This window comes from Hippoglossus hippoglossus, chromosome 21, assembly GCF_009819705.1.
Source record: "Hippoglossus hippoglossus isolate fHipHip1 chromosome 21, fHipHip1.pri, whole genome shotgun sequence".
NCBI lineage: Eukaryota > Metazoa > Chordata > Actinopteri > Pleuronectiformes > Pleuronectidae > Hippoglossus > Hippoglossus hippoglossus.
In genome coordinates, this window is record NC_047171.1 from 21,175,599 (window position 1) to 21,202,061 (window position 26,463).

Below are 26,463 nucleotides of genomic sequence, written 5' to 3' on the forward strand. Positions count from 1 at the left end.
ATGGAGAGGCCCTTCTACCAATGATCAAATCACATTTATCTGCACAGCCCATATTCAGCAAATACTATTTGCCTCACAGGGCTTAACAAGGTGCGACACGCCTTTAACCCTCGTCAGGAGTAATAATAATTTTATTTCACAGCACCATTTAAAACAGCCATTACAAATTACTGACCTCTGACTGACCCACTCCCATCAACCAGAGCTGAAATGTTAATGTCATAACAGAAAATCAATTGGTAGCAATTCTGAAACTGATTATTGCTTTAAGTTTTTAAAAAACATCTACTTGTTTCTATTTTCTGTTGCTTTTCAGACTCAATATTTCTCTCCAAGTAGTTGAAGTAATCAGTGCTTGATTTTATTTATATAATAAATATCACATCATTAAGCTTTAAAAATATATCAAAGTATATGAAGATGGCATTTGTTTGCCATTGTAAATTATTTTTTATTGTATATTAAATGGTTAAGTAATCTTTATTATAGGCTTTTACTTAATACACAAATTTCCGACCTCTGTACTCTACAGGACGTATATATTTCTTGCTAAATATTGTATTTTTGTTGTTATCAGTTCAACTCGACACAATTCCCAGATGCAGGCGATCATGTGACGGTCGCTCCGGCCTGGTATCTCTGTGAAATGAAATCTGCAACAGTAGAAATGTCCCAGCGAGCGGCGAACAATCAGTTACTCTCAGTTACTCTCCTGACATGTCTCCATTCTTTGTTTCCTGGGATTCAGGAGTTTATCTGTAATGAAACACATCGTTGATTTGTTCTGCTGATGGGAACAGAGACCAACACAGAACTCAGCACAATATCATAATTTTATTTTCCTTCATCCGAAGGATAACTGAGAATTAAAACACAATGTGTTAAGTGAATAAAATCACATTGTTTGATTCCATTTGAAAACTTAACAAAACATCCTCCTGTCTTGAGGGTGGAGATCGACACAAAAAGAAAAATGTTCTGGACATTTTGAGAAATAAAGGTGGAAATTGAATTGCTGCTGCATAGTTCTTCACAGTTGTTTTTATGTTCATAAAAAGGCACTTAAATCAAACAGGTTTTCAGAATCACTTCAAAAATGCAATGATATAATTCTCATTGTCATATATAAAATATGTTAGTGCCTGTGATTCCCTTTTACACCATCATGGAACAAGTTCTGTTCCTGTTCAATGTTTAACGATGTGCTGCAATTAATGAGCTTTATTTCTATGTAAAATCTCACAAAAATCATACATTTAAAATCAAAATCAAGTATAGTCGAATTGTGAAAAAATATGGACAGCATTTTTTTCTCGGTCAGCAGTCATGATCATTGACGTTCCAGAGTTTGGGCCCTGGATGTATTTCAGTGGTCCTTCTTCAGCTTCGCCAGACCCATGAGGAGCTGGTCCCTCCTCTCCTTCCTGGCCGACAGGCTCTCCTGGTCACCGGGAATCAGCTCACACATCTCCTGTAGATGACACAATACACCAAAATTGAATGCGTTCTTCTGAGGCTCCATCCCTCCACCAAGTTGGGTGGATATCCAACTTTTTTAATTTATTTTTCTTTGTCCTGCTGACAAATAAACGAACAAACAGACACGTGCAAACATCACCTTGTTGCCTGAGGTAAAAATATAACATAGCCATAAAAAAAATGGAACAATACACTTATTTTCCACCAGTTTTGAGCTGGAAAATTCCACCAACTAGAACATGACTTAAGCTCTGGTTCTTCTGGAGGAAAATATTTCCTCAACAGGTTCCTGTCCCCTGGAGAAAGTTCCTGTAATAAAATCGCACCTTGTGTTGCGTCCTCATGATGAAGTTTATTGTTGGCATCGGCACTTTTCACATACCACAGCACTTAAAACTAATTGTCAACGCCCTCGCTATATACGGGCCTTTCAAAACTCATAAAACTCAATTATAAAGCAATTTAGGAACAATGGCATGATAAGAAAAAGTACAGTAAAACGACAGATGTCCGATCTTTACAAATCCTTGATTGATTGTTCCATTTGAACTTTAATTTGAGATAAAGAAAAGCTTGCTCGTTGACAGACAGCAGAGAACGTATAGCTGCTGAAATCTCTTGCAACGTTTACAAATCCCCTCTGTTTTTTAAATCTTTTGTATCTGCCAGTTTTCATGATTCTCGTAATTCTTTTCACTGACTCTTTGTTGTGTTGCTTTTATTTCTTAACTCTTGGAATGTGAGCTTGAAAAAGAGACTGGGAATCTCAGGCTACATCCATAACACAGCGTTTTCAAAATAAAACGATTTCTCTCTGTGTTCTGGCTTCGGATCAGTTTTAATAAAATGCACAATTTAACTGCACTACAGCTGTTAGCAAAGACAACGGGGTCAGCAACATAAGGGATTATCCACGTTGTGTTCTACACTAATAGCTGAGGCAGATTGTTTTCTTCCAGAAAGGGGTCATGTGATTGGAGCCTGAAGAATCAGCGGAAGTATCCTCACGACCAAAAAGACCCAGTCAGCAACTGGTTGAGCGTCTCTATGTAAATATTGATCTATTTCTGCAAAATGAAAAATGCAGACCCAGCAGTGTTTCCAAACTTCTATGTTTTCATACTCATGCCTCAAAGACACTTTTCGCTTTAATAAAGATTAAATAGAAAAGTAAACTGTGTGCGTGTCTGCCTGCCTGCCTGAAAATACCTTTAAACCCTCAGCTAATCAAAGTTAATGTAGTGGAATTGTTTTTGTTCTTGCACGTACAACTGAACCTAATGTGTGTAAATGAATTAAAGGTGAATGTGAATCAGGACGTGGCTGCTTTGGTGAACATTCAAAGACCAAATGAGAATATGGCTGCTTTACGACAAACAAATCCAAACTCAGGAACTTCGAAAACAAGAGCGTCTTCTATTGTCCTCTCAAGTGCTTCACTAAACTATTTATTGTTTCTTCACATGATGACATTTAAACAGCCTGTGAGAGCATGTGATGAGACAACGCCTACATTAAGGAAGTCATGCATTTCAGTCACGCAGAACTTAAGACACAATCAGTTAACGTTCGCTTCATCTGACTCAATCGGTAGTGAGAAATCATACATATGGCAACATTGACGTCACACTCACATGATTGATTCTCTTAGAGCCCTCGCCCTGGAAGTCTGGTACAGGCCCGAAGGAGGTCAGGACCCTCGCTATTCCCTCGCCGTAGCGTTTCATGTAGTCTTCCAAACCTGTGGGAGGACAGCTGATCAGAGGGGGACGGCTGCTACAGTATTAAATCCTGCAAGAGAGTTTCTGGCTCTTAATGTGAAAAAACAGGAAAACATCGAGAGCAAAATATCCCAATTGAAAAAGTTTTTTCAGTTTTCTTCAATGTCGTAGGAAGTGTTTTGATATGATCTCAACATGTGATATGGCGATGAAGTGGCCAATCAGCCTTGGCGGAGGTGTGTGCCCCTCTGTGTTAACTTTTAATTTAAAATAACAAAAGGTCGCTTCAAGAATATTAATGGCATTCAGAGATGAGTGAATCCGTGTGAGGTTTTGCAGGTAAAGGCTGAGACACATGCAGATGTTGTACAGAGACGATCAGCTTCTCTTATAGCTATTTACATAGAACATCTAGTGAGTGTTTCCTGCTTTGAACCCACCTCCTGACGCAAACTGGTTCAACAAATGACACCCAGGGCTGTAAAAACATTTTAGAAGGGATGCACATTATGTCCTCTGCAAGCCTCTGTAACCTACATATATGACGTCTGTCTATAACACTCTTTTGTGTGAAGAACACCTGCACAATTACTGTATAAAAAATACTACTTTATTTATATATACAAGCAGCCTTAACCTGATTTTATGGCTGCATGATTCAGCACTAGACTGCACAAGTTTTTTCCGGCTGACATCCCTCACAGAAATCTATTCATCACACATGTAATGTCGTCTGTTTCCCTGCATCTGATTATTCTTGGATCGTTATCAGTCTCTTAAATGTGTTGATGCCACAGAAACCCACTGAGGAAAATGTCAAGATGTGTTCAAGAACTTAAATTTATGTTGCTGAGTGACGTCCTTGGTGAGAGTGCCTCATAAATAACTGTCACTTAGTTTAACTTTCCTTGCAGTTATACTCTCAATTATTCTAAATAATTATGCTTGAATGATTTACTCGTAAAGTAGACAGCAGGTATTTTGAATGTGCACTGATTTATGTGTTACCCTGATCAACTGGTTCATTACCTTTGCCAAGGAGGTTATGTTTTCACCCCGGTTTGTTTGTCAGCAGGATTTACGCAAAAGGATGGGACATGGGTCAAGAAAGAACCCATTCAATTTAGCCATGGATTCGGACAAATGGGCAGATCTAGGAATATTTTCATCCCATTCTTTCATAGATTTCTCAGGAAAATATGTGCAACTTGCTGCGGATCCAAATAAAAATCTGGATCTAGCGAATTTAAATGAGGTTTCGTAGTGGGGTAGGATTTTTTCAGCCGCTGTACGATAACAAATCAGGCTAAAAACCTGTAACTGCAGCTAATGTGTAGCCAAGATAACGTGGATTCAGTAGAGAATCAATATTAATATGTATCTTCAATAGTTTTAGAGCCATGTTCATTCAAACATGACGGATTAGGTGCAGGATTTAAGGGGACTGTTGGGCCTGGGCAGAGGAATGCGCTCTCCTGAATGCTGTTCTCTGACTCTGGGTTTCTTCTACTCGAACTCTACAAGAACAACTTTTATTGTCATGTTAAGGCAGAAAACAAAAGTTAAACCAAAAGTCTGGAAAAAAGTGTTTGTCCCACTGCTGCTCGACTTGTTTCTGCTTTTAAAAATCACTTTATAATGCTACATGTAGCAACTTCATACAAACACAATTCAACCAAATGTGTGTGACTGTGGCCCCTAATTCAGATGTAAAAAAATAACAGGTCGCAGCTAATGAGGCAGCCATTATAACTAATGATTGGACAGAACGTATCATAAAGAGGGGCAGCGTCATGGTTTCTTGACATTCCCCTGATAAGGTGAGCAGAAGATCTCTGAAGTAATAAAAAAAGCCAAAGTGAAGCAACGGAGAGACGAGAACAAACCTCTTCGCAACGGCTCTTTAATTACGGCAGGTCAGGGGGTGACCGTTTCAAATAGTTCTGTCACACTCACATGAAGTTTCACACTGCAAATTCAAATGTGTGACACACGTACACGTTGTTCAGTCAAACAGACACATCTGAGAAATATTGCAAATGGTCTTTTGATCGCTACAATAGTTCTTAATCTTTTAGATGAAACCTGGTGGGAAACGCTATGTTTATATGACACAGCGGTGCAGTGAATACCATCTACCTTCATGTCTCTGTTTTTTATTTTCCAGTGACATACATGACTGGTATTTAAAGTTGTGCAGTGGATGATTTGACCCCACCACAGCAACTCTTGAATATTTAAAGACTTCTGCAGGGTGGTAGAGGGTGACAATGAGAGGAGAGTTACAGTTTTGAGAGGTTAAAACTGAAACTGACTTCTTTTTCTTAATTTAACTTCCTGGCCACTGCACAAATCAATGACTTAATCTATATGATTTAATGTGAAATCAAATTGAGAGAATAGTCAATGTTAAGTAATCTTATCATTATAATGTATATATAATAATTATACTGTATGTATCAATATAGTGGCAGTGGTAAGCACTGACGCCTCACAACAATAAGTTTCTGGTTTCAGCCGGTAAGGGTCTTTCTCCTGTTGGTTTTCTCCAGGCACTCCTGTCTAGCTTTTCAATGAATAGTCCCCCTATGTTTCTACTCCAGTTTAACTTGTGCATACAACACTCCTCTGTTGCCCAGCATCCATGCAATGGAAAAATGTAATTACATAATATAATAGTTAACAATATAATACTGAGAACACAGCTAGTCGACCCCAACTGGTTGAGGCAGATTATTTCTCCACAGGTGCCAAGTGTTTGCTTGTTGGGGGAACTGTTGGGTTTCTCTATTAATTTGTAGGCTCTCAACCTTACTATGTGAAGAGCCTTGAAATGATGCATGTTGGATTTACTATTACTATACAAATACAATTGAAAAGAAGTGGATCACACTGTTGGACTGCCTTTTCAATCTTGTGACGGACGAAGCTACAAACATTTCAGAGTCTCTCTCCAGGTTTTCAGTGGACTGCTCCTTTAAAGGATAATGCTCTCCTGTACAGGTACGAGGTTTACAGGAGCCAAGTTGTTTGGGCAGAGTAGAAAAAGAGACAGAGACAGAGCCTGAGTGCTCCGGTATCTGATTGGAACGATACAAGGACGGGAAGTCGCTACAGGATTGGGTCTTAGCAATCTTTAGAGAACACGATCATACTACTGTTTCCTAAGCAGCAGAAAAAAGAATGAGTCGAGAGCTTCAGCGCTGTCACTACAGGTAGAGTTGGCGTCTGGTTTGAAGGCCTCGATGTGGGCTTTGTGAGTTTTGGATTACTGGTGTGAGGGAATGCATTCATCGCTACCCATCAAAAGACGGCTTTGTTCGGCCACAGCGACCTTTTTCTGTGTGTGTACACAGTCCTGGCTGCTCTCTGGGTTTCACACTACCCTTTGATATTCTGCATCTCCCTGAAGTTTCACTCTCAGCCTCTCTCTGGCACCCACAGGGGCGTCACAGTATGGTACAGTACATGCATGTTGTGCCGAGACATGTGAGCTGTGTCACCGTGTGTGATTTTCTCACAGTGTGTTATACTACAGAGGACAGTCTGTGATTGTGCAGCGGTGGTTCGTTTATCTGAGAAAGTACAAAAAGTCAATATCATAACATTGTAAAGCCTTTTATATGATTGTCTTGTTCCTTTGGTTGTAGACAGCTCACATCCCATTTCTTATTTTACATTTAATTCAGTGGATCAAGGTGCAAAATGAATTTTAACTTAATCAATTTATTTATTAATTTCTGCCAAGGACATTATGTTTTCATCACAGTTTGTTTGATTGTTTGCAGGATTACACAAAAACTACCGAACATATTTCCACAAAACAAAGAACCCACTACATATTGGCACAGATCTGGACAAAGGGGCAGAACCAGGATTTGTTTCATGTTCTTTAACATTGTAAAATAGATTTTCTTTTTTTTACATTTTAACCACACTCCCAGGGAAGAATTCACAGATCTTGATGAGAAAAATCTGGCATATTTAGGGGACTGATAGATAGCTGATTTAAATGTATATTATGTGTCATCTATGTAAATGTATTTATCTAAACTTATTGGATGTAATTTTTTGACTTAATTGTGAGGTCAGGATGATGTCATTCCAACCATATGAGCTAAAATTTGTTTTTGATTCCATATAAACTTTATGTTTCATCTATAATCCTACAGGATGCAAGAAACCTTGAAAAATATTTATTTTTGATCCATGCATGACGTCATTTTTTGACTTGTGCTTTTAACACCATATTTCTGTTGACCTTGATCAGATCCAAAAGTAAAATCATCTGGAGAAACTGAACTTCATGTGTAAAATTGGTGAGCTCTGCATTCTGCCATTGAACGTGGTTCCTTCACTATTGTTGCCCGTCGTCTCTTTTTCTTTCCAAACACTCAAACAAAGTCAAATTGGATGGAATCGGGGGCTTGAGGAGGAACGCTGGATGGTGACCCTCTGTTTATGTGAGCGAAAAGGTTCAGAGAGGGAACATTACCTTCAGGTGCATTGAGGTGCATCGTTTCCATGGGACCAATGAAGGCGTAACGCATTCCTAAACCCTCTGACATCACCAGGTCGATGTCCTTGACTGAGATAACGCCATCCTGATAGGATAAGGGGGGGAAAAAGAGTTCAGACACTAGAGCCCATTTCATTGACTTCATTGAGTTGAACAGCTCAACTCTGAGAATTACTACCCTGTGCTCATATGCCTCCCCGAACCAGAGCTATTTCAGTCTACATGTTTTTTTCCCCCCTGACACATATGAGGTCATCGTGATCTTTGACCCTTGAACACTGAAATTGAATCAATTAATCTTTGAGTCCAAGTTACAACTTTACAAAATGTGAAGAAATTCCCTTGAGGCAGACTGGAGACATCATGTTCAAGAGGCCAAAAAGCTGTTTTGTAAGGCCACTGACCTTGACCTTTGACCCCCAAGGATTCTCTAGAGGAGTTAAGAGCAAAAAAAGGTTTTGTAAGGCCCCAGTGAATTTGACCTTTGACCTCCAAATTCTTATCTCGTCATCTTTTAGTCCACCTGAATGTTTGTGCAAGATGTAATGAAATTCCCTATGGGTGTTCCTGAAGCATGAAGAAATTCTCACTTGGTGTTTCTGAGATGATGCGTTCACAAGACCAAAAACATCTTTTGTAAGGTCACACTGAACTTGACCTTATACCTCTGACCACCAAATTCTATTCAGTTCATTTTTGAGTCCAATTGAACGTTTACACCAAATTTGACAAAATTCCCTCAAGGCATTCTTGAGATATCGAGTTCACAACAAGGGGAGGGTCGGCCTATTGTATGGACATACACTCCAAAAACATATTGCCTCTGGCCACTGACTGTCGCCGGCGATGAGGCATGAAAACAAAAATAATTTAGCTTTATTTGTAGCTAAAAATGTATTTAGTCTGAGCCTGTGAGACCATATTTTCACTGGCAGATCAACAAAGTCCTGGCTTTTAACCCACTGGGATTTTGAACCAACTAAATTCCCTTTGATCACATCGGACTACTCCCAACATATAATGTTTCCCCAATCAGCCAATTCTGTGTCCTCAGGATTATGTGGGCAGTGCAGGGAGGAGAGGGGCTGAGGATAGAGAGATGGATGGAAGTGGAGACAGAGGGAGTGGTTCAAGTATCTTTGGGTTAGAGATGCCTGTTGGCTTGACCACGCAGGAAATCAAAGCTCCGATACAGATACAGAGAGTAGGGTTAGCAAAGAGGAGAGGGACAGGGTCGTCTTTGTTTGGGTCCCACGTCCAACAACGGGCCTGTTATCTGAGCCAAGCGGGACGGTGGGTGGGGTCTTTTCTCCGCTGTAATCACTGGGGCCAGCAAGCTGCTTTCTCAGCCACTCTGCTTTCCAACACTGGCCCCGACTCAAGGGTCATTTCAGTGAGTGTATTTTCGGAGGGGTGAGGGAGGGTCCCGGTTATGTATTGTTATGACACCACAGGCCTTGATGATCACAGCTAAACCTCAGGTCATTACCTATGGCGGAGATGTTTTCACCCCAGTCTGTGTGTTTGTTCGTTTGTATGTTTGTTAGTTAGCAATACAACTCAAAAACGGATTACCACAAAACTTGGTGTGGATTTGGATCAGGGGTCGGGTCCAGGATTTTTTTTCCCCGCTTTCTTTAACATTGCACAATTTCCTAAAGAATAATTCATGGATCTTGATGAAAAAAATAATGAGGCATGTTTAGGGGACTGATATCTATGAATGTTTAAAATTTGGTGTAGGGGAGTGTTGGTCCTTGGCCGAGGTATGTGCTCTACTGAATGCCATTCTAGTTACTGATGTTTGAGTGGGAGGGAAAACTGCTCAGTCACTCATAACTGAATTAGCCGTCTTAAAAAGGTGCACAGTACCTCGCAAACGCTTTATACACAATGCGGTAAAGAGCTTTATTAGTGCCAAGGAAATAGTTTTAAACTCTTCATGATTCCTTTATAGAAGTTGAGATACAATCGTAACAGCATAAACATTGAAAACCATTATTGATGTTCATATCAAAACAATTTGCTGTTCATCAACATTACAAATTGGTAAATTAAAGTTAATAACAACTCCTCTGATTGCGGCCAAACCATTAAATAAATAGAATTCTTTCTATTGTTGCACCTCATTATCAATAATGATTCAAATGACAGCCGTTCCTCAGGTGTGTCACACATGAGGAAAGTCTTTCCGATATCTTCACAGCCCTTCTGAGATAACACAAAGGTAAAACTGGAGGAAATGTAATCCACATTGAAAAGTGATGCTATGGTGATGTCCCCAAACAGCTTTTTCCAAAGAGTTACATGTACTTGAGAAGAGGTTTTAAGACTCACACTGGCAGGACCATTAAGGTTTGAGAGTGAATCAATAGGGACTGGGGAAAGCTTCTGGTCAGGTGAGTGATCACATGTTAAGTGTTCCTGGTGGGAATGTAACGCTGAACTGGACATTGATGTTTTCCAGAGACGATGGTACATACCACATCGTTAGGATGCCAGCAGTTATTATCATCTGGTCCTTTAATTTACCGAGCAGGATCTCCATAATTGTCCTCTGTGACCAATCATAATGTTTAAAAACAATGAAGTTGCTCGACAGACCAGTTGCTAAAATTATCTAGGATGATAATAATCAGGCATCTAAGAATTTCTACGTTGATCCAGAATAAACTAGATTCTCTGCATTAGTTCAGGGTAAAAAATTGCATGCAAAATCTGAAAAATTGATTTACAATCAGTGTTGGTAGATTTGCTCATATTGTTTGACTAACTATGTAAGTAACGGTACCACAGAGTAGAAATACCAATATATTCAAGTAAAAGTATAAAAGTATGAAGAATGGACAATTTCAAAATAATGTTTGTATTATATTAAATTACATTATATTATAAAAAATATAGATCATATATTTTTTTGTTGACAAATGACACTGACACAGATGACAAAGTGAATACAGGCAGTACAAAGGATAAAATGATAATAGCAATAGGATAACAGGAGAACAGTATAAAGTTGTAATATACAATATTACTTCATGCATTGGTGTGTCGCCTCTTCCCATCACATCAGACTTTGTTTGTACTGCAATATAAATTTGGTCCAGTGTGTTCTGAGAAGTGACATCTACACTGTAAATCACTTCGTTTTAGTCACATGGTGCGACAGCCGGTTACGGCTCAGGTCAGCTGGTTTATCGAGGTTCTCTGTTCTTGGCGAAGCGGCAATGAAGATTCACAGTTCATCTCCATCTCCGGTGGGGACCAACATAGGATTCCCTGTGTGTTATGAATAATCCTTTCTCCTCAAACACATTCCACTCAACTTAGACAGTCACCGTGACTTAATTAGAGCCAGGCCCACACAGTGAGTTTTGACAGCTGTGACTGACTGACGTTCCAGATTTACCTGCTGATCAACTGTGACGAAAGGAACTCACAGAGCGATCGTTCCTGTACGACAGGTTTGCCTTTGTTTTTTAAATTGCGCTAATGGCAGAAGATTTGTTGACCTTCTTTTAAACCTAATTCATCACGTACCAGTGATTTCTAAATTGAAACTGCCTCCTATTGTTAGATTTCTCTGAAGGTTTACACGTTTCAATTTAAAAAGAAATAAGTGAAAACTTTCTCATTTACAAACTGGTTGGTTATTCTCACACACACAGGGACATTCATGGGTTGGGCAGGTTGAACGATCTCCCACGGTAAGAACCGACGTCACAACCAACCAGCAACCTCTTCAGCTAGCTGCCGCTGCTCAGCATGAGCTGCATCATCCTGGTTTAAATGTCTATGATGCAGTAAGAATGTTTAGGCACCAGTTTGCACATGAGGAACATTTTTATTAAATTCCTAAATGTAACAGGACTTTATGTCATTCATTTTGCTGTTTGCGGTTTTGCTACAGGTCTAAATCTGTGCGGCAAAATTAGTGAAGTTCATAATTTGTCTATAACTGTTTGAGATTGTCATTATAATAATATGCTTTAGTTTCAAATTTTTTGTTTAGTTTTTTAATTTATCAAAGCAAGAAAAATAAATATGATAGAAGTTAAACGTAATTTTCTATACACCCCATATACAATTATCACCTTTTAAAATGTACAATATTATTGCTCAATATCATATACTATTTACACACCTAATTTTGTGCAATATTACTTTTATCATTTCATGTACAACATCGCTTCCAGTAGGCCTCTTCACATGTAAACTATTATATTAAATCATGTGCAATATTACATTTCATTTGTGTAATATTACATTCATTAACATTTGCAAGGTTACTTTTATTATTTCATGTAGCAAATGACTTCCATTATTATTGTGGAGAGTATTATATGAATAACATTCAATATTAGTTATTTATTACTTTAGATTATAGTTTATTCTATAACATTTATATAACTTCTATGAATAGCATTGCTATACATTTAGGCACATTCTTTTTTATTTTAACTTTGGAGCAATATCTCGCACAAGACTTTCCTTCAGGATTTATAAAGTTCTATCTTATTTGTGTTGCTTGACTTGAATGAAGCTGCAGTGGATGCTGGGTTTGAATCGTCATGCTAAATAGATCAGACTTAATGAGCCCTTAGTTAAAAATAGGAATAATGAACAGTTTCTTCCACTGTGCATTATTTTGAAACAGACAAGTTATATGTGATTTATCATCATACACAAAACTTTGTGTAACTTGTTATCCTGTGATTTTATTGTTGCCTCTATTCTTGGTTGTTGTATTTATTTTGTGATGGATGTGTAACAGCCTCTCATTTTTGTTTCTATTTCACTGTTAACAGTCCAAGGATGTCCCCAGTGTTCACGCTCAACAGAGCTCACACATGAGTGCACCATGCTCTCTGGAATGTCATGTCGATACGAGTCTTTGCTTCCACAGGCCAGTGTGAAGACATAAATATCTCATGGGAGATGCATGGATACAGTCAGGAGGGAGAGGAACACAGTAATCTCTGCCTCATTTTCTTGCAGTGCACTTTAATTCGCAGAAGCTAAAACCTGGTGACATGTTTGTCCCGTTGTTGACTGAACCAAAAAGTGCTTTCACCTGACTGCAGGCCCACTTGACTCATCAATGCACTGAGACGTTCCTCTTGAGACAAAGAATCCAGAGTCGTTTGAGGAGAGAGAAAAAATTACAAAACAAACTAAAACAGTCCGAAAAGTGAAAAGCCCAAGTCTCTTAAAGCAAGTCATCCCACGGTTTCTGCCCGTATGACTGATGCCATTTATATGTGAGTGCCAGATATATAACAACTAAAATAGTTTCATATTTCTGTTTCAATTCCATGAAAAAAAACGCTCACACACTGTTTTCACTGGGTTGTAACAAATAGGAAAAATAAAACAGATTTGAAACCTAGAATAGTTGATCAAGAAAGAAAAATCTGCTGTCTGTTAATGAACCACCTCTCTGTTTTCAATAATACACGTGACTAAATAAAAGAACTTTTATACATCTCCTCTCCTCGCTGTGCCCGAAGAACGCTGTCAAGATATTCAACTCAAAGCCATGTATGTCATGGTGGAGCTGGAGGGAAGACCATAAGCTCACCGAAGTCGGCAGGATTTATCTTCTGAGAAGCATGAACGGTAACATCAAACTTCATGCCAATCCATCGAATGGAATTTTAGATATTTCAGTTTGGATAAAAGTGAAATTGATATCCATTGAGAAAAGAAAAGACCATATAATCAACACTTCTCTCAACAAATTCGAAGCTAATGAAGTCTATCAACAATATGATTTATTGCAATGATTATTATCCTGGACTGTATAATATCTTTTCATGTATTCATATGATCTATAAATGAACTGTGACACAGACCAAGAAAGACAGTAACTGCTGGTTGGGGTCCAATCCTCAGCTGTGTGAGTTCATGTGTCATTTGCTGCACGTCTGTGAATATATGAATTTCACAGAGACTTGAATTCCACAGGCTCCTGCACAAACCCATTAGGGCTTGTGTGTCATTTTCAAACTAGTCTTTCAGTTCATTTGATTTTCACAGAGAGATGACTGAGCACTTGGAGAAGTCTTAAAGATGCAAAAGTTACCCTGAGGATACCGTAACGGAGCTAATCCGGTGGAACGGCCTGTTCTGACAGTTTGCGTACATTCCTCTAGTCAACACTTAAATGTCAAGCACTGGAATCAGCCTCCTTAGTTCTAAACATGTCAATGTGTTAGATCTCCTCAGAAAACAGGTCACTTTTCATACCACGGTTGTGCTGCTTCCATCATTTGATTCTACTGCAGACAATGTCATGGGATTAAGGAAACAGAAGGCAATCTGATAGATCACATGGATTGTTTAATTTCGATTATGAAGAATAGACTGATTATGTCGAGGAGGAAAATCGAAATCTATCAGAAAGTTGTTGAACATAAATACATCGATAACGTGACATGTTTTAATAGATTGTTGAGCAGTGCTCGTGATGACCTGAGATATGGGTTCAACGTGTCATTTTAGCAGCAACTAAGAAAGTAAATGATGTATGATATTTTCAAATTCACACATAACCCGTTATCAATATCCTCAACGCTATGTTTTAAAGCAACTTGTATTTATCTTAATCAATCAATCAAATTGTATTTGTATAGCCCATATACACAAATCACAATTTGTCTCATAGGGCTTAACAAGGTGTGTCATCCTCTGCCCTTAACCCTCAACAAGAGTTAGAACAACAGCTTGATTAAAGTGAGTTTGATGGTTGAGTGAGTGTGAACATGGAGAATGTCTCCTCTCTCATTCCCACTCCTCACCCGGAATGTCTCTTCTATGTAACTTTAGTGTGAGAAGTGTGGAACTGACTGAGGGTCACAGCTTCATCTGTCAGAACCAGGTCCAGCCAGTTGAAGAGTTAAAAAGACTCAGAGGTCATTAAAAACCAGCGTTTATATCCAATATTCAGCAGGAAACTTTTAAAATAAAAAGAATTCTAAACAGAGTTTGGTGGATTTGATACAGCTGCATCCTCTGGTTCAGGAAGCCGGGGATCATGAGTAATATCCACTGTTCAGTTGTGTTTCAGTTTAGTGAGTGGGACGACACAGTCAGAGCTCCACTCAACATATTGATAGACTTTGGTTTTTCTTGACATGAAACCCAACAGAATTAATGACCATGTGTGTCTGCAGAGAGCACTGTCGCTCAGTAAGAGTTACATAGTGTTGCTTTAATGCTACAAACACTTCACCAATAGACTCCAATCTATTTTTCTTCATGACAAGGTTGAAACTGAGGGTGACAACTGTTAGCAACTCAGTCTACACAAACAACACAGATAGCATCAAGGCGCAGTACGTGTTAACAAGAAATTTGAAATATACAACAAGGGAATTGAGCTGTCAGTACACACCTCATCGGTGGTGACTCAATCATTCAGGGATTAACCCGTTTTCAATAATGGACAGAAATGAGGGATAGTCTGAGGAGAGACAGTGACGCACTTCTGCATTGTCGAGAATCATAACGTGTTTCCAACTGCTTGAAAAGATTTGACATGGACCAATCCTACTGCTGGTGTACTTTAAACATCCTTCTCTTGTTGGAGCAGCAAATGACTACAGGATAAACGACTAAAAGACAATTAACTACTTCGATGAGGTCAATGGACCAACCTTCTGTTGCCACACCAACTATGTGGCTTCACACCCACACAGTTGGTTTGTGCCACCCCTCCAGGTCAGGAACCGTTTGTTTTGTTTGGCTTTTTAAAGTGTGAAGTAGCTTTGTTGCTTCTGCTGTTATCTTACCTCGAGTGTATCTTTTATATATCTATGTGTATGAGGGGGTCACTTGGTCGTTGCCCATCTGGTACAGTTACACAGTGTAGCTCAGAAGTACAGTAACGACACTGACAAGGACACAAAGTGCTCGCTGGGCTGTGAAAGGGCCGCTCTTTGTTACACGTCTCTGACAGAGAAAAGAGATGGAATAAAGAGGTGCAGAGAGAGAGAGAGAGAGAGAGAGAGAGAGAGAGAGAGAGAGAGAGAGACTGATCTGAGTTCCTGTGGAGCGAGGGATTGAGTTTGTTCTAACATATTGTTGCGATTCATCAGGGTCACGTCAGGGTTATTTTCTCAAAATGCACAAAAAACTGGACAGGTGACCACAAAACTTGGTGGAAGGATGTGGTATGGGTCAGGAAAGAACCAATTCAAGTTTGGTGCGGATCTGGATCATGGGGTGGATGTAGGACATTTTTTCCCCCCTTATTTTAATATTGTGATATAGGAGGTTTCTTTTAACATTTTCATTGATTCCTCAGATATCAGAGTGTGTGGAATTTGGTGCAGATCCAAACTAAAAATCTGGATCTAGTTAATTTAACTGTGGTTTCATAAGGGGACTGTATGAGCTCTCTGAAGGCCAGTCTAGGTTTGTACGTTTTTTTGTGGCATAATTTGTGTATTTGCAACAAAATAATTTATTTTCCTGTTCATGGCAATACAACTTGGATATTCTACAGTGATTTGGTCCATTTGACCTTGAACATTTGCTTTACAGATTTTCAGACCATTTGAAAAGGAGCAAAAAAGAAAGAGAGAAGCAAAAGAATTGAAGTAACAGACAAAAAGGAAGAAATTATAAAAATATTTACCATAAAAGTTTGTGAATCTTCTACAGAAATACAGTTTTATTATTTAAATTTGTTTACAATTTTAATAAGAGCAGGTTATGAATGCCATAATGCCATTTGACATGACTTTCCCTTTAACTTCCTCAGAATTTCTACAGTAAAATCTTCTGAAACTTTACATACAGACAGTGAGGGTCAGGATGAACAAGAGGGAGGTTCTTTGTCACGTCTTAACAATGAAATTAAGTTGAGATAATACTGATGTTTATAGAGTTTAATGCCTGAATCACAATGAAATGAGTCTTTATTTGAGTTCAGCTCAGGATAAAAATGGTCATCATCATTCTGACCATTCTTCCTATGAATGATGTTATAATGGTTCCTGTCATCAGAGGCTAAAGCTCATTTACTCTCATTCTGTTCCTTTTTGGAAGGAGACCACAGAGACTTTGGCAGAGGTGAGCGGACAAGAGGTTTCCTCTTTTCTGCCTCTTTTACAAAACCATCAGTGGCACAAAGCCTCGCTGAGACTCACTGAGACTGAGCAGCTCTTGTTCAGAGATAACTAGAATTACAGCACTGGGGTTGTCTGCCTCCTCAACCAGTGCAGTTTCTACATACTTTTTTCCCCCATATAAAAGGTCATTGTAACCTTTTCCTTTGAGAACTGAAACACAGTAACATGAGTTCATTGTGACCTTGACCTTTGACCTTTGACCTTTAGGCACCAAAATAATCACTTCACTTGAGTCCAAGTGAATAATTGTAACAAATTTGAAAAAAATCCTTTCAAGGCATATCTTGAGATATCGTGTTCACGGGAATAGGACGGACAGACGGACGGACGGACAACCCGAAAACCTCCAGCCTCCGGCCACTGGCTGTTGCCGGCACGGAGGCATAAACTAAAACACATGTTGCTCATCTAACCATCAAGACTCAACAACAACATAATGACACACCTAAATGTTTTTCTTTGGTTGGAGTCTTATTTCTTACCGTGTAGTTATGACGCACAGCAATTATCAAAACATTAAAAGTGTTCTGAGGAGTTGGTGGATGATCCACATTGAAGTTAGCATTTAGCCTCTTTTAGGCAACTTAATTACCCCAAATCGCACAATTTGAGAGAATGTGGGTTAAAAAAATGATTTACTATTTCATGTCTATTTATAAAATTTGTTATGTTCCAGTTAATGCGACTTAAAATGTTCTAATGTAACATTAGCTATGGCCAGGGCTACAAGTGGCTCTCAGCTATTACTCCAGCTGAGGGTCCTGTGGCAGAACTGTGGTTTTGCTTGAGCTTCATTTCATAATAACTCTGTTTTTTATGAAATTTTATCATTTCTAAGGCAAATTATTGTTGGTAAATTAGATGTCAAATTAGATTAGATTTTGGTCCCATTTAAATTTAGACCAAATATTTGGGTGTTGTAATGCAGTATAATTAAAATCTTAGCACTGATGTGTTGTTCTTTTCATATAAAATAACAAGACAAAATGTCCAAAAGGAAAAAAACTGATAAAAAAGTGGAATAAAGTGCCTGAGTGGCCACTGAGACACTGACCTGGACCAGCCTCCAGGACTCTGCGATGATGGCCGCCTGGACTCTGTTGAGGGCGAAGCCATCGATCTCTCTCCTCAGGCAAACGGGTACTTGGCCGACCTGGATGAGAGAAATCAGTCACACCAGGAATTGCTGGTTTGAGAAAAAGTCATTACATTATTCAAATCATTGCCTGTGTTGTGAATAAATTAAAAAAGTTTGCCTACATTTAAATTTTACCTGAATATTCTGTTGGTTTTATATTTATTCATTTGACAGATGTTTTCTTACAGCTGTTATAAATTGTCCTGTAAGATTATTTAAAAGGCTTGTGCTTTTATTTTGAAAGACTAATGCTATCAGGAGAAAAAGGACAGAGTACGAATGAAAACAGTAAAAAAAACTGTATCAGTTATTTTCAACACAAAGAAAAATGTGTTTGTTTAGCAGCTGGCTAACATGAGCACACAAGGCCAGTTGGTATTTTACCTGATGTTATGTACATACAGGAAAATGCTTTTTCAAAAGGTTAAATAAATGCAGTGTTATTACAGTGGCAATAAAATATTCGACAAAGCATGATTTTCAGTGTTTTTAATGCTGTACATAAAAAGTGTGTATTCAAGTATTTTATAATAAATTTAAATATGCTCATCAATCAACGCTCGAGGTTGTTATTCATTAATTAGAGCAGCTAAAAGGGGTATTTTGTAATTGGTACATACACTCACTGAACTGTTTACTTAGACAGGGTAGGGCCTCTCTTGGCTTCTGTGGCTTCTATAGATTCCACAACATACTGGAAACTTTCCTTTGAGGTTGTGGTTTGTGTTGACAGCCTCACATCACATCTGCAGATTTATTAGGTATCTGCTGCTTATGACCTGCTCTACCACATCCCACAGGTGCTCATCTCTGATCTAGTGACTGGAGGACAGGTAAGTGCTCTGAACTCATTGTTGTGCTAAGGAGGTCACTTGGAGACGACTTGTGTGCATGGAATGCACGTGATCTGCATTGATACTTAAAATGGAGAGTGATGCTCATATCAGAATTGATTGGTATTAAAAGGTCCAAGTGAGCATTTGACACATCATTACACCATCAACACCAGCCTGGACCATTTACTCAAGGCAGGCTGGGTCCATGAGTTCATGCAGTTGATACAAAATTCTGACCCCAACATCTGCAGCGTCGGCTGAAATCCACAAGCCCAGTTATTGTTGTCATTTTTCTGAGGAAAAACTTAAGTACAAAGCTGTGTACATGTGTACAGGTATTCCTGATAAAGTGCTTGGTTAGGGTGGATATTTCTTCTTCTTAGCCAGGGTTTTTGCATTTTTAAGACCATACTGAATAAAATTCAAGATTTATGTCTTGTACGACAGATATGAAGGAATATCGGAGTCCCCGAATTGGTGGAAGTAGTGTTTAATGAATGTTAAGACCTACCTAAATGTATTTAAGACTTTTTAAGGCCCCGGGAAAACCCTGTTAGGTCTTACTGGGTGTTCATGGGGCGTTCGCTGTCTGTTTAAGGAGCTACAATTTACCAACAAAGCTTCTGAGAACCAACTGAAGAATTAGACCATCATTTAGCCAATGATGCTATAAGTGCACCGGGGATATGACCTGACATGCTTCTCTCCTGGAAGCCAATGGTTTCCTGTAATTTTAGCAAGTTGAAATCCATCTTGTTCACATTTGTGGGAATTGAGAACTTCCTGGATTAAATAATCCTTCAGTGAACTATGTGCTGGCATTATTTTTGTGTGTGTTTTAATACAGTTGCACTAAGAAGTGATTACAGAATTTAGAGACCTGTGACTACGCTGTGTGATATAAAATCAAACTGACAAAAACAAATTGGTTAAAGGGTTTGCAAAATAAGAGCTGTCTGTGTTAGGACCTTTTTAATCCCTTTACATGCACGTATGGTTCTGCTTTCTCATTTCCTTGATGCAACAGTCGTTTTTTTAAATTTACACAACACCCAGGGATTGTGAAATGTATGATGCTTACCTTGGTCATCACAGCATGGGTGGTGTCCATAACAGTTGCTGCCGTCTCTGGGTGAGGTACCAGCTCCACCAGTTTGACATAGTAGGGTGGGTTTACCTTGGATCACAGGACAATAACACATCATACAATGGAAACTCAGCAAGGTTTCTTCTTCTAGTTTTCCGTAGAAAGAAATTCCTAAAAGTAAAAGTAATAGTGCAATATAAAGATTTAAAAACAGGAGACTGGTAAAGATTTGTTTTTAGTTATGTAACAAAGCCGATTGGGGTGAGGAGAGTCAGTGACAGTCACGCTTTATTTCAAACTTGGCAATGAACACTTTCCAGTGAAATTCTATCGGCTATTGGACATGACAAGAAGTATTTAAGCTAGTGGACTGAAATTCTTTTGGCAATAAATCATAATGGAAAAACAATGAGTGTGTTAACATGTGCATTAGTCTCCCAGACACAAGTATTTTCTTGGTTTTTGATCGTATTTGGGATTTGATGTTAACATAGAACATGAGAAATCGACATGATCATAACAGTATCCAGGTTTCTGTTCATCTTAGTGCATCAGTTGTGTCGTGATTTCTGAGCATCTCAGGAACTGTGTTCAATAAGAGCAAAAATGGGCAGAGACCAGGATGAGGTGTTTGCGAAACAAACCCAGGATTCTCCAAAAACCTGATCATAACATGGATACTGGTGCACATTCTGAGTGAAAGGTTAGCAGGTGTTTATGGCTCAAAGGCTCCAAATGTCATGGTGGGCAGCAGATGTGCTTCATCACCTGCAATCTCACTTGTGGAGTAATAAATGAAAAGAAACCTCAAATAGAATGGCTTCCACTAGGTATTTTATCCATGTATGATAAGGGCAGAGTATGTGTAAATACATGATTAGGGAAATAACTAAACTAGCTTCCACAGTTTGGAATCAGTTTACACGACCTGCTGGTACCAGGACCTTAGTGGCACTAACCGGGTGGGAGACGAGGCAGCGACTCTTGTTGTGGACTGTAGAGAAGACGCTGCTTGGCACCAGACAGGAGGTGGAGCTGCTCAGGATGACTTCTTTTCCCACAAGACGCTCTATGTCCTGGAAGACGCTCTGCTTAACCTCAAGCTGCTCAAACACACACTCCTGAAAAACACACACACACACACACACACACACACACACACACACACACACACACACACACACACACACACACACACACACACACACACACACACACACACACACACACACACACACACACACACACACACACACACACACACACACACACACACACACACACACACACAGATACAGTAAGTGACAGAAAATGGGCTGTGAAGTCTTTGAAAGACAAACTATCTTTTGGATAAAAACAAACCAACAACATTTTTTAAATAGGCAGTAAATATAATACTTCAATCGAAAACCGCAACCCACACTAGCGTGCTCTTCATAAACAATAAATCTGTATTTTCATAGAGCAATGTGACATTTTTGACCTACTCATTTACCTTTGCACAAATTGTCGTCAAACTGTCTGGGATAAGTCATTACCGAAAATATGAAAAAACTGAGTCATCAAAGCAATGAATTAACACTAAAAATGTTGTTTCTTGGTATAAGCGTCAAAGTACTACTCCACATAGCTTCTGAAAATATTCTGTTTATTCTTAAATTATCTGTTTAGGTCTGACGTTGTCTGATGATGTATAATGCTGGTAAGTGTATAGACAATATTTTATCTCAGAAAAATAAAGTCCACGCTCTGGCACCACTTTCTAAGCTTGATCCAACTGGACGAAATTTCCAGAGACTTCTAAGTCTGTGTGACTGTGTTCTAAATATCTGAGGTGAGTAAGGAAAGGCTGGTGCTGTCAAACTTTCTTCAGCAGGACAACACAGCAAAGAAAAAGATTATTAGTAAGTGTCACACCATTTGCAAGGGCTTCTAACAACCCACTCTGTCACATGTGTTAAATACCACATTCTTCCCATTTTAAACAAAATACAACCACAATTTTTATTATCCACCTCAGGCTGAGCTGTGACTGAGTGGAGAGTTAAAATAGCATTTCATCATTACCACAAAAACTGGCTGAGCAAGCAGCATACCTGAAGACAGCATGCATGATGATGTGATGCTGCGCTCATTAGAGCACAGCAAGGTTTCTGTTCTAACAACAAATCCGTTCGAATCAGACATTCTATCCTTCGATCAAGTGAATCTTCTGTCTATGATCTATATTTTTAAAGTCAGCTTTTATTGCATAACTCACTTTAGCAATGTCATTAATGGTAAAATGTGTGTGGTGTTGTTAACACAGTCTATTATCTAATGGTACAGTTGCTCTGCAGCGAGTATGAGAGCTCACAACACGAGTCAATGTGATGTTCTGTAACCACCTGCACTTTCTCTAGCTGATCAATGACAGGGTGAAACTTGCATCACATCGAGTCATTCTATCAGGAAATGCTGATCTCATTATCTGAGTATAAAAACAATAATCTACCTGCTTTTCCCTGTGTCTAATGAATCCTCTATTGTTCATTGTTAGTGTGAACTCAGTACAAGACATTGATTTATTCTGACCCTACCCGTCTCTGTGCTGTAGAGATGAAGAGCACCATTGTCTGATTCACCCGAGTCAAGCAAGACACTTTCTTGGCTTAAAAAGTTAACTCACTATTTTGTTTCAAGTGGCAGCGTAACACATGACTAAGTAAGTGCGCAGGTGTTGGTTTTGTGTTTGTACTCTTAAAGCGACAAAGGCAAGATGAGTGATTTGGTGTTAAAACGTCATGTACTGATTTCAACAGGAGGGCAACACTTGTTTTGACAACCGCTCTCAACCTTTTGTCCGGTCAAACCTTTGTTAGTTTAACAGACGGCTCATTACTGTTCAGAGTTTAGTAAGAAAAAGTTTAGATTTTTAGGTAAAATAAACATATGAACAACATATTTATAGCATATTTATCATATTTAACAATAAAGAAGAAAGGTTTTATTACACTAGCCTGAGAAAAATGCATTTTAATGATGATGATGATGATTAAGTAGGTGCAGTTAAAAATCATATTCACTAGGATAAACAGCTGCTTTGTATCATAAATAACATTCTGTTTTTTTTACTGTAAATCATTTCCAATACATTGGAGCTTTAAATGTTGCACATACAATCCACAACAGTCCACACTGATAAAACATTCACTTAACTTTGAAACTGATATTTTTGCTATTACCCACAGTAAGTTTGATCAAATAAAGATAAAGGAAAAAGAGGAAATAAGGCCTTAATTTGTTTTAACTTTAATGTAAACACTAGAAATTATTATTAAGTGAGCGGGCTCAACCACATATAATGAACGCGTAACCATATCTGAGCAAGTGTCACTTTACAAAATACCGAAACTCATCTGTGAATTGTATGTTACACAAAAGTAAATCAGTCTCTGTGGTGTCAAACAATATATGACACGAATGACCTGATGATGTTGCGCCCCCTTGAGGATAATCAGTGTAATTTTGAAAAGACCACAATGTGCTCCACTAAGATAATTGTAATCACGCCAAGTTTTAGTTATTGTGCATGACTTAATATATATGATGCATGATGAATGAATACAAAAACAATGTAATGATTTATATGCATTTGTCACATTACAGTGGGCAGAGACACAATGTCCCTAGGTTTTGACAAAGTTTGACAACATATGGAAAACATGTCAAATATGTGAAATTCCCTTGGATTTAAAGACGTGGGGACAAGCAGACAGAATGACATGTACTGGTGCTGGGAGTAGTCTGCTGTGTTACCTGGACAAAGAAGGCTCCCTCCAGGGCCTGAGCCAGGTCATCGTAGCTGCTGAGCAGAGCGAGCTGCTGCGCGGCACTCAGCTCTCCTCTGAGCATATGAGCTTCCTCCAGCTCCTGCAGCTGCTTCCTGAGCCAACAGAGTGAAAGAGGCAGCTAACACTCAGCCATACACTTTCTGAACATGAATCGGGATGTTTTGTCATTACCTAAATTATGTTTTTGGGGGAAATATTTGAAGGTGCAACTGGTTCTATCAGTAACAGCTGCCACTTTTTTTTTTAGCAAATATTGTATCAGATGAGTAACAAACATACCTTAAAATAATGTAACCTATATATTTCCCACAGTGTTTTACACGTTTCATAGAGACAGGACGTTGGATTAGAGACATTCTAGTACAATGACACCCTCTACTGTCCACAAGGTCAACAGAATCTACAAGGGGCTGAGAGATGAAGCCGATTGCTGATTTATATTATATATAAAAGGTCAATTTAATGAAATCCTGGTGTAAAATGTGTGTCTTAAACTTCTTTTTACTTACACTACTTTCCAATGTAAGGCTTAAACAAAAATTCCTTTGTCATTCCACAGTAATGTTTAACCAGCGCTGACTTTGCTGGAAGACAGTTTAAGCCTGAGCATGTGTTTGTTCGTGTGCTCCTATAGTAAGAGGAAGCCACTGAGCATGCAGTGGCCATGTGTCCTCTCTTCCGAAGGGAAGAACAGGTTCGATTTTGACCCTCAAGAGTCATGGGAGAATTAAGGCTACTTTACACATGAAGTTAATGCTCCCTAAGTGACTCTCGCCCTCTCCTCCGCTCTCCCTGCTTTGCTTACATACACAACTCTCTGCCTCAAGTCCTTACTGTTCAGTTGCCTTTTAATGAGATGCTCAGAGAAATTATCCTTTCTGTCGTACAGATAAACAACCATATGTCTGCATGTCATTGTTGCTAGAACTTGAGCTGTGACTCAGCCCACTAGGTTTTTGTAGCCTCAAGACAAAAGGTGTTTTTAGCTGACCTGGCTTAACTGACCTGAATCAAGCACAGTAAAGGTGTTAGAGAATCTAAAATCTTGCAAGTTGATTTGAGGTGTCTCCTATCAGTTTAAACACCCAAACCCATTGGCTAAAAAGCCATACAAATGTAATTCCCTCGTAATGTGAGAACATAGAAACATTTAGCAATATCTGGTCCACTTTCGATTCAATTTAAAAACTACACGAGCTCCTGTGACAGGCCTATCTTGTTAATTTATCTGCATCATATGTATCCCCCTGTTTATACATATAAAAATAATGTACAAAAAAAAAAGAAACACACAAAGTACTGCTTGACCTATTGGAGTATGGACTCATTTACATTATAAGTTTCTTCTGTGAAGTCAAGTGTTTTGAGTTTATAACAGGACCATGACAACAAGAGGAAATAGGAAACTTAGTTGGAAAAGTGGATTGAATATTACATTAATTAAAACTATACTATCGTTTTTATATTATGCTGAACAAAGAGTGCAGTGTTGTGCACAGCGGCCGACCTGATCTCTGCGATGGCGTTAACAGCCTGTCCTGGCTGGTTGTCATAGATCTTCACGCTGTAGCCTCCGCTGGCAAACACCATAGCCCAGGAGCGACCAATCAGCCCACTGAAACAGAGACACACAATCACACACAGAAATTTAGGACATTCACTTTTCATTGAAAACTGTGTAATGGCACAGAAATCCCATAGAGCAATCTGGGCAACCATTTCCCAGCCATTCAAGGCAGGTGAGAGGTCAAATGCACAGTAAAGGCCTCGCATCTTGTCTGGGCTCATTACTGACAGTGAGTCAGTAACATGCTGTAACATGCTGCTCAAACATGCTGATCCCAGGTTCCTTCTTGAGAATAATGTATGTTAATTTAACTAAATGAGGAGCAAACATCAGTCTGGGATGTTTTGTATTTGCTTTTCAGGGTTGATGGGAGGTCACTTCAGAGGACTCCAAAGTTTAGTTGAAGAAATAATGAACAGGGAAAAGACAGCCGGTTAAAATGAAGGCCTACATATAAACTACAATTATCGAGGCAACTCCATGAAGTGCTTTGGGGTTTGCCAGGCTTATAATTACAAATGAGTGAGAGCTTACACATATTGGGCACAGCAGACTTGAGATCTAAGCACACATACAGAATAGTACAGCATGAAACTGTACAATGCATTCACTAAACTTCAACTACGTGCAGAATCACACATGTTACACCACAATTTGCAAAAGCAGAGATGACAGCAAGTCGAAAACTATCCACAACTAGCATAATACATGGGAGTAAATATTAGCATTAAGGAAACAAACAACGTGTCCTGACCATAGAGTACCATAGATAAAAAGGTCTTGACTCACCTGCCGATGACGGTGATACTCTTCATGTCGGACTGGCTCATTTCTCGGGTATTATGAGTTCAGTTTCGACCTCTGATCACTAACTTTGCAGAAAAAGCTGATTTTCTATTAAACCTGTAGCACCGCCCCTCTGGAGTCACGCTGCTAAATACTACGGCAACCAAGGAGGTACAAAAACAAGTGGTACACTAATATATATATATATATATATTCCTCGCTGCATTAAAACCTGAAATCAATTCGTTCTTTGTATTTTTCATTAAGTTATTTTCTTAGTTTAAGATTCAATTCGAGTCAAACTCCGATTGTAACAGAAGCAGGGCTTGTGGGCTCGAGCTTGTATCCTGGCAACGGCAG

The 26,463-nt window shown here is 38.9% G+C and overlaps 1 protein-coding gene across 2 annotated transcripts; it reads right to left on the reverse strand.

Moving 5' to 3' along the window:
- Positions 1-818: 818 nt before the first annotated feature.
- cryl1 (crystallin, lambda 1) lies at positions 819-26,239 on the reverse strand. Of its 2 annotated transcripts, XR_004612550.1 has the most exons (10): positions 26,107-26,239; positions 25,258-25,365; positions 23,716-23,842; positions 20,877-21,038; positions 19,912-20,007; positions 17,911-18,009; positions 7,696-7,804; positions 3,114-3,220; positions 985-1,471; positions 819-935 (listed from the first exon to the last, which is right to left on the reverse strand). XR_004612550.1 is itself a non-coding variant. In XM_034574718.1 (9 exons), the coding sequence occupies exons 1-9, from the start codon at positions 26,145-26,147 to the stop codon at positions 1,367-1,369; spliced, it is 954 nt and encodes a 317-aa protein (XP_034430609.1). In that variant the 5' UTR covers positions 26,148-26,239; the 3' UTR covers positions 819-1,366. The 2 variants fall into 2 exon arrangements, 1 of the variants encoding a protein (XP_034430609.1); XM_034574718.1 differs by having other exon boundaries at positions 819-1,471.
- Positions 26,240-26,463: the final 224 nt, after the last annotated feature.

Bases quoted from the DNA above. Each gene is read 5' to 3' on its own strand.
- cryl1 (XM_034574718.1), bottom strand. From the start codon at position 26,147: ATGAGCCAGTCCGACATGAAGAGTATCACCGTCATCGGCAG. The intron at 25,366-26,106 runs GTGAGTCAAGAC...TCTCTGTTTCAG, and splicing joins AGTATCACCGTCATCGGCAG to TGGGCTGATTGGTCGCTCCT. The intron at 3,221-7,695 runs GTAATGTTCCCT...GTCCTCCCACAG, and splicing joins GCACCTCAATGCACCTGAAG to GTTTGGAAGACTACATGAAA.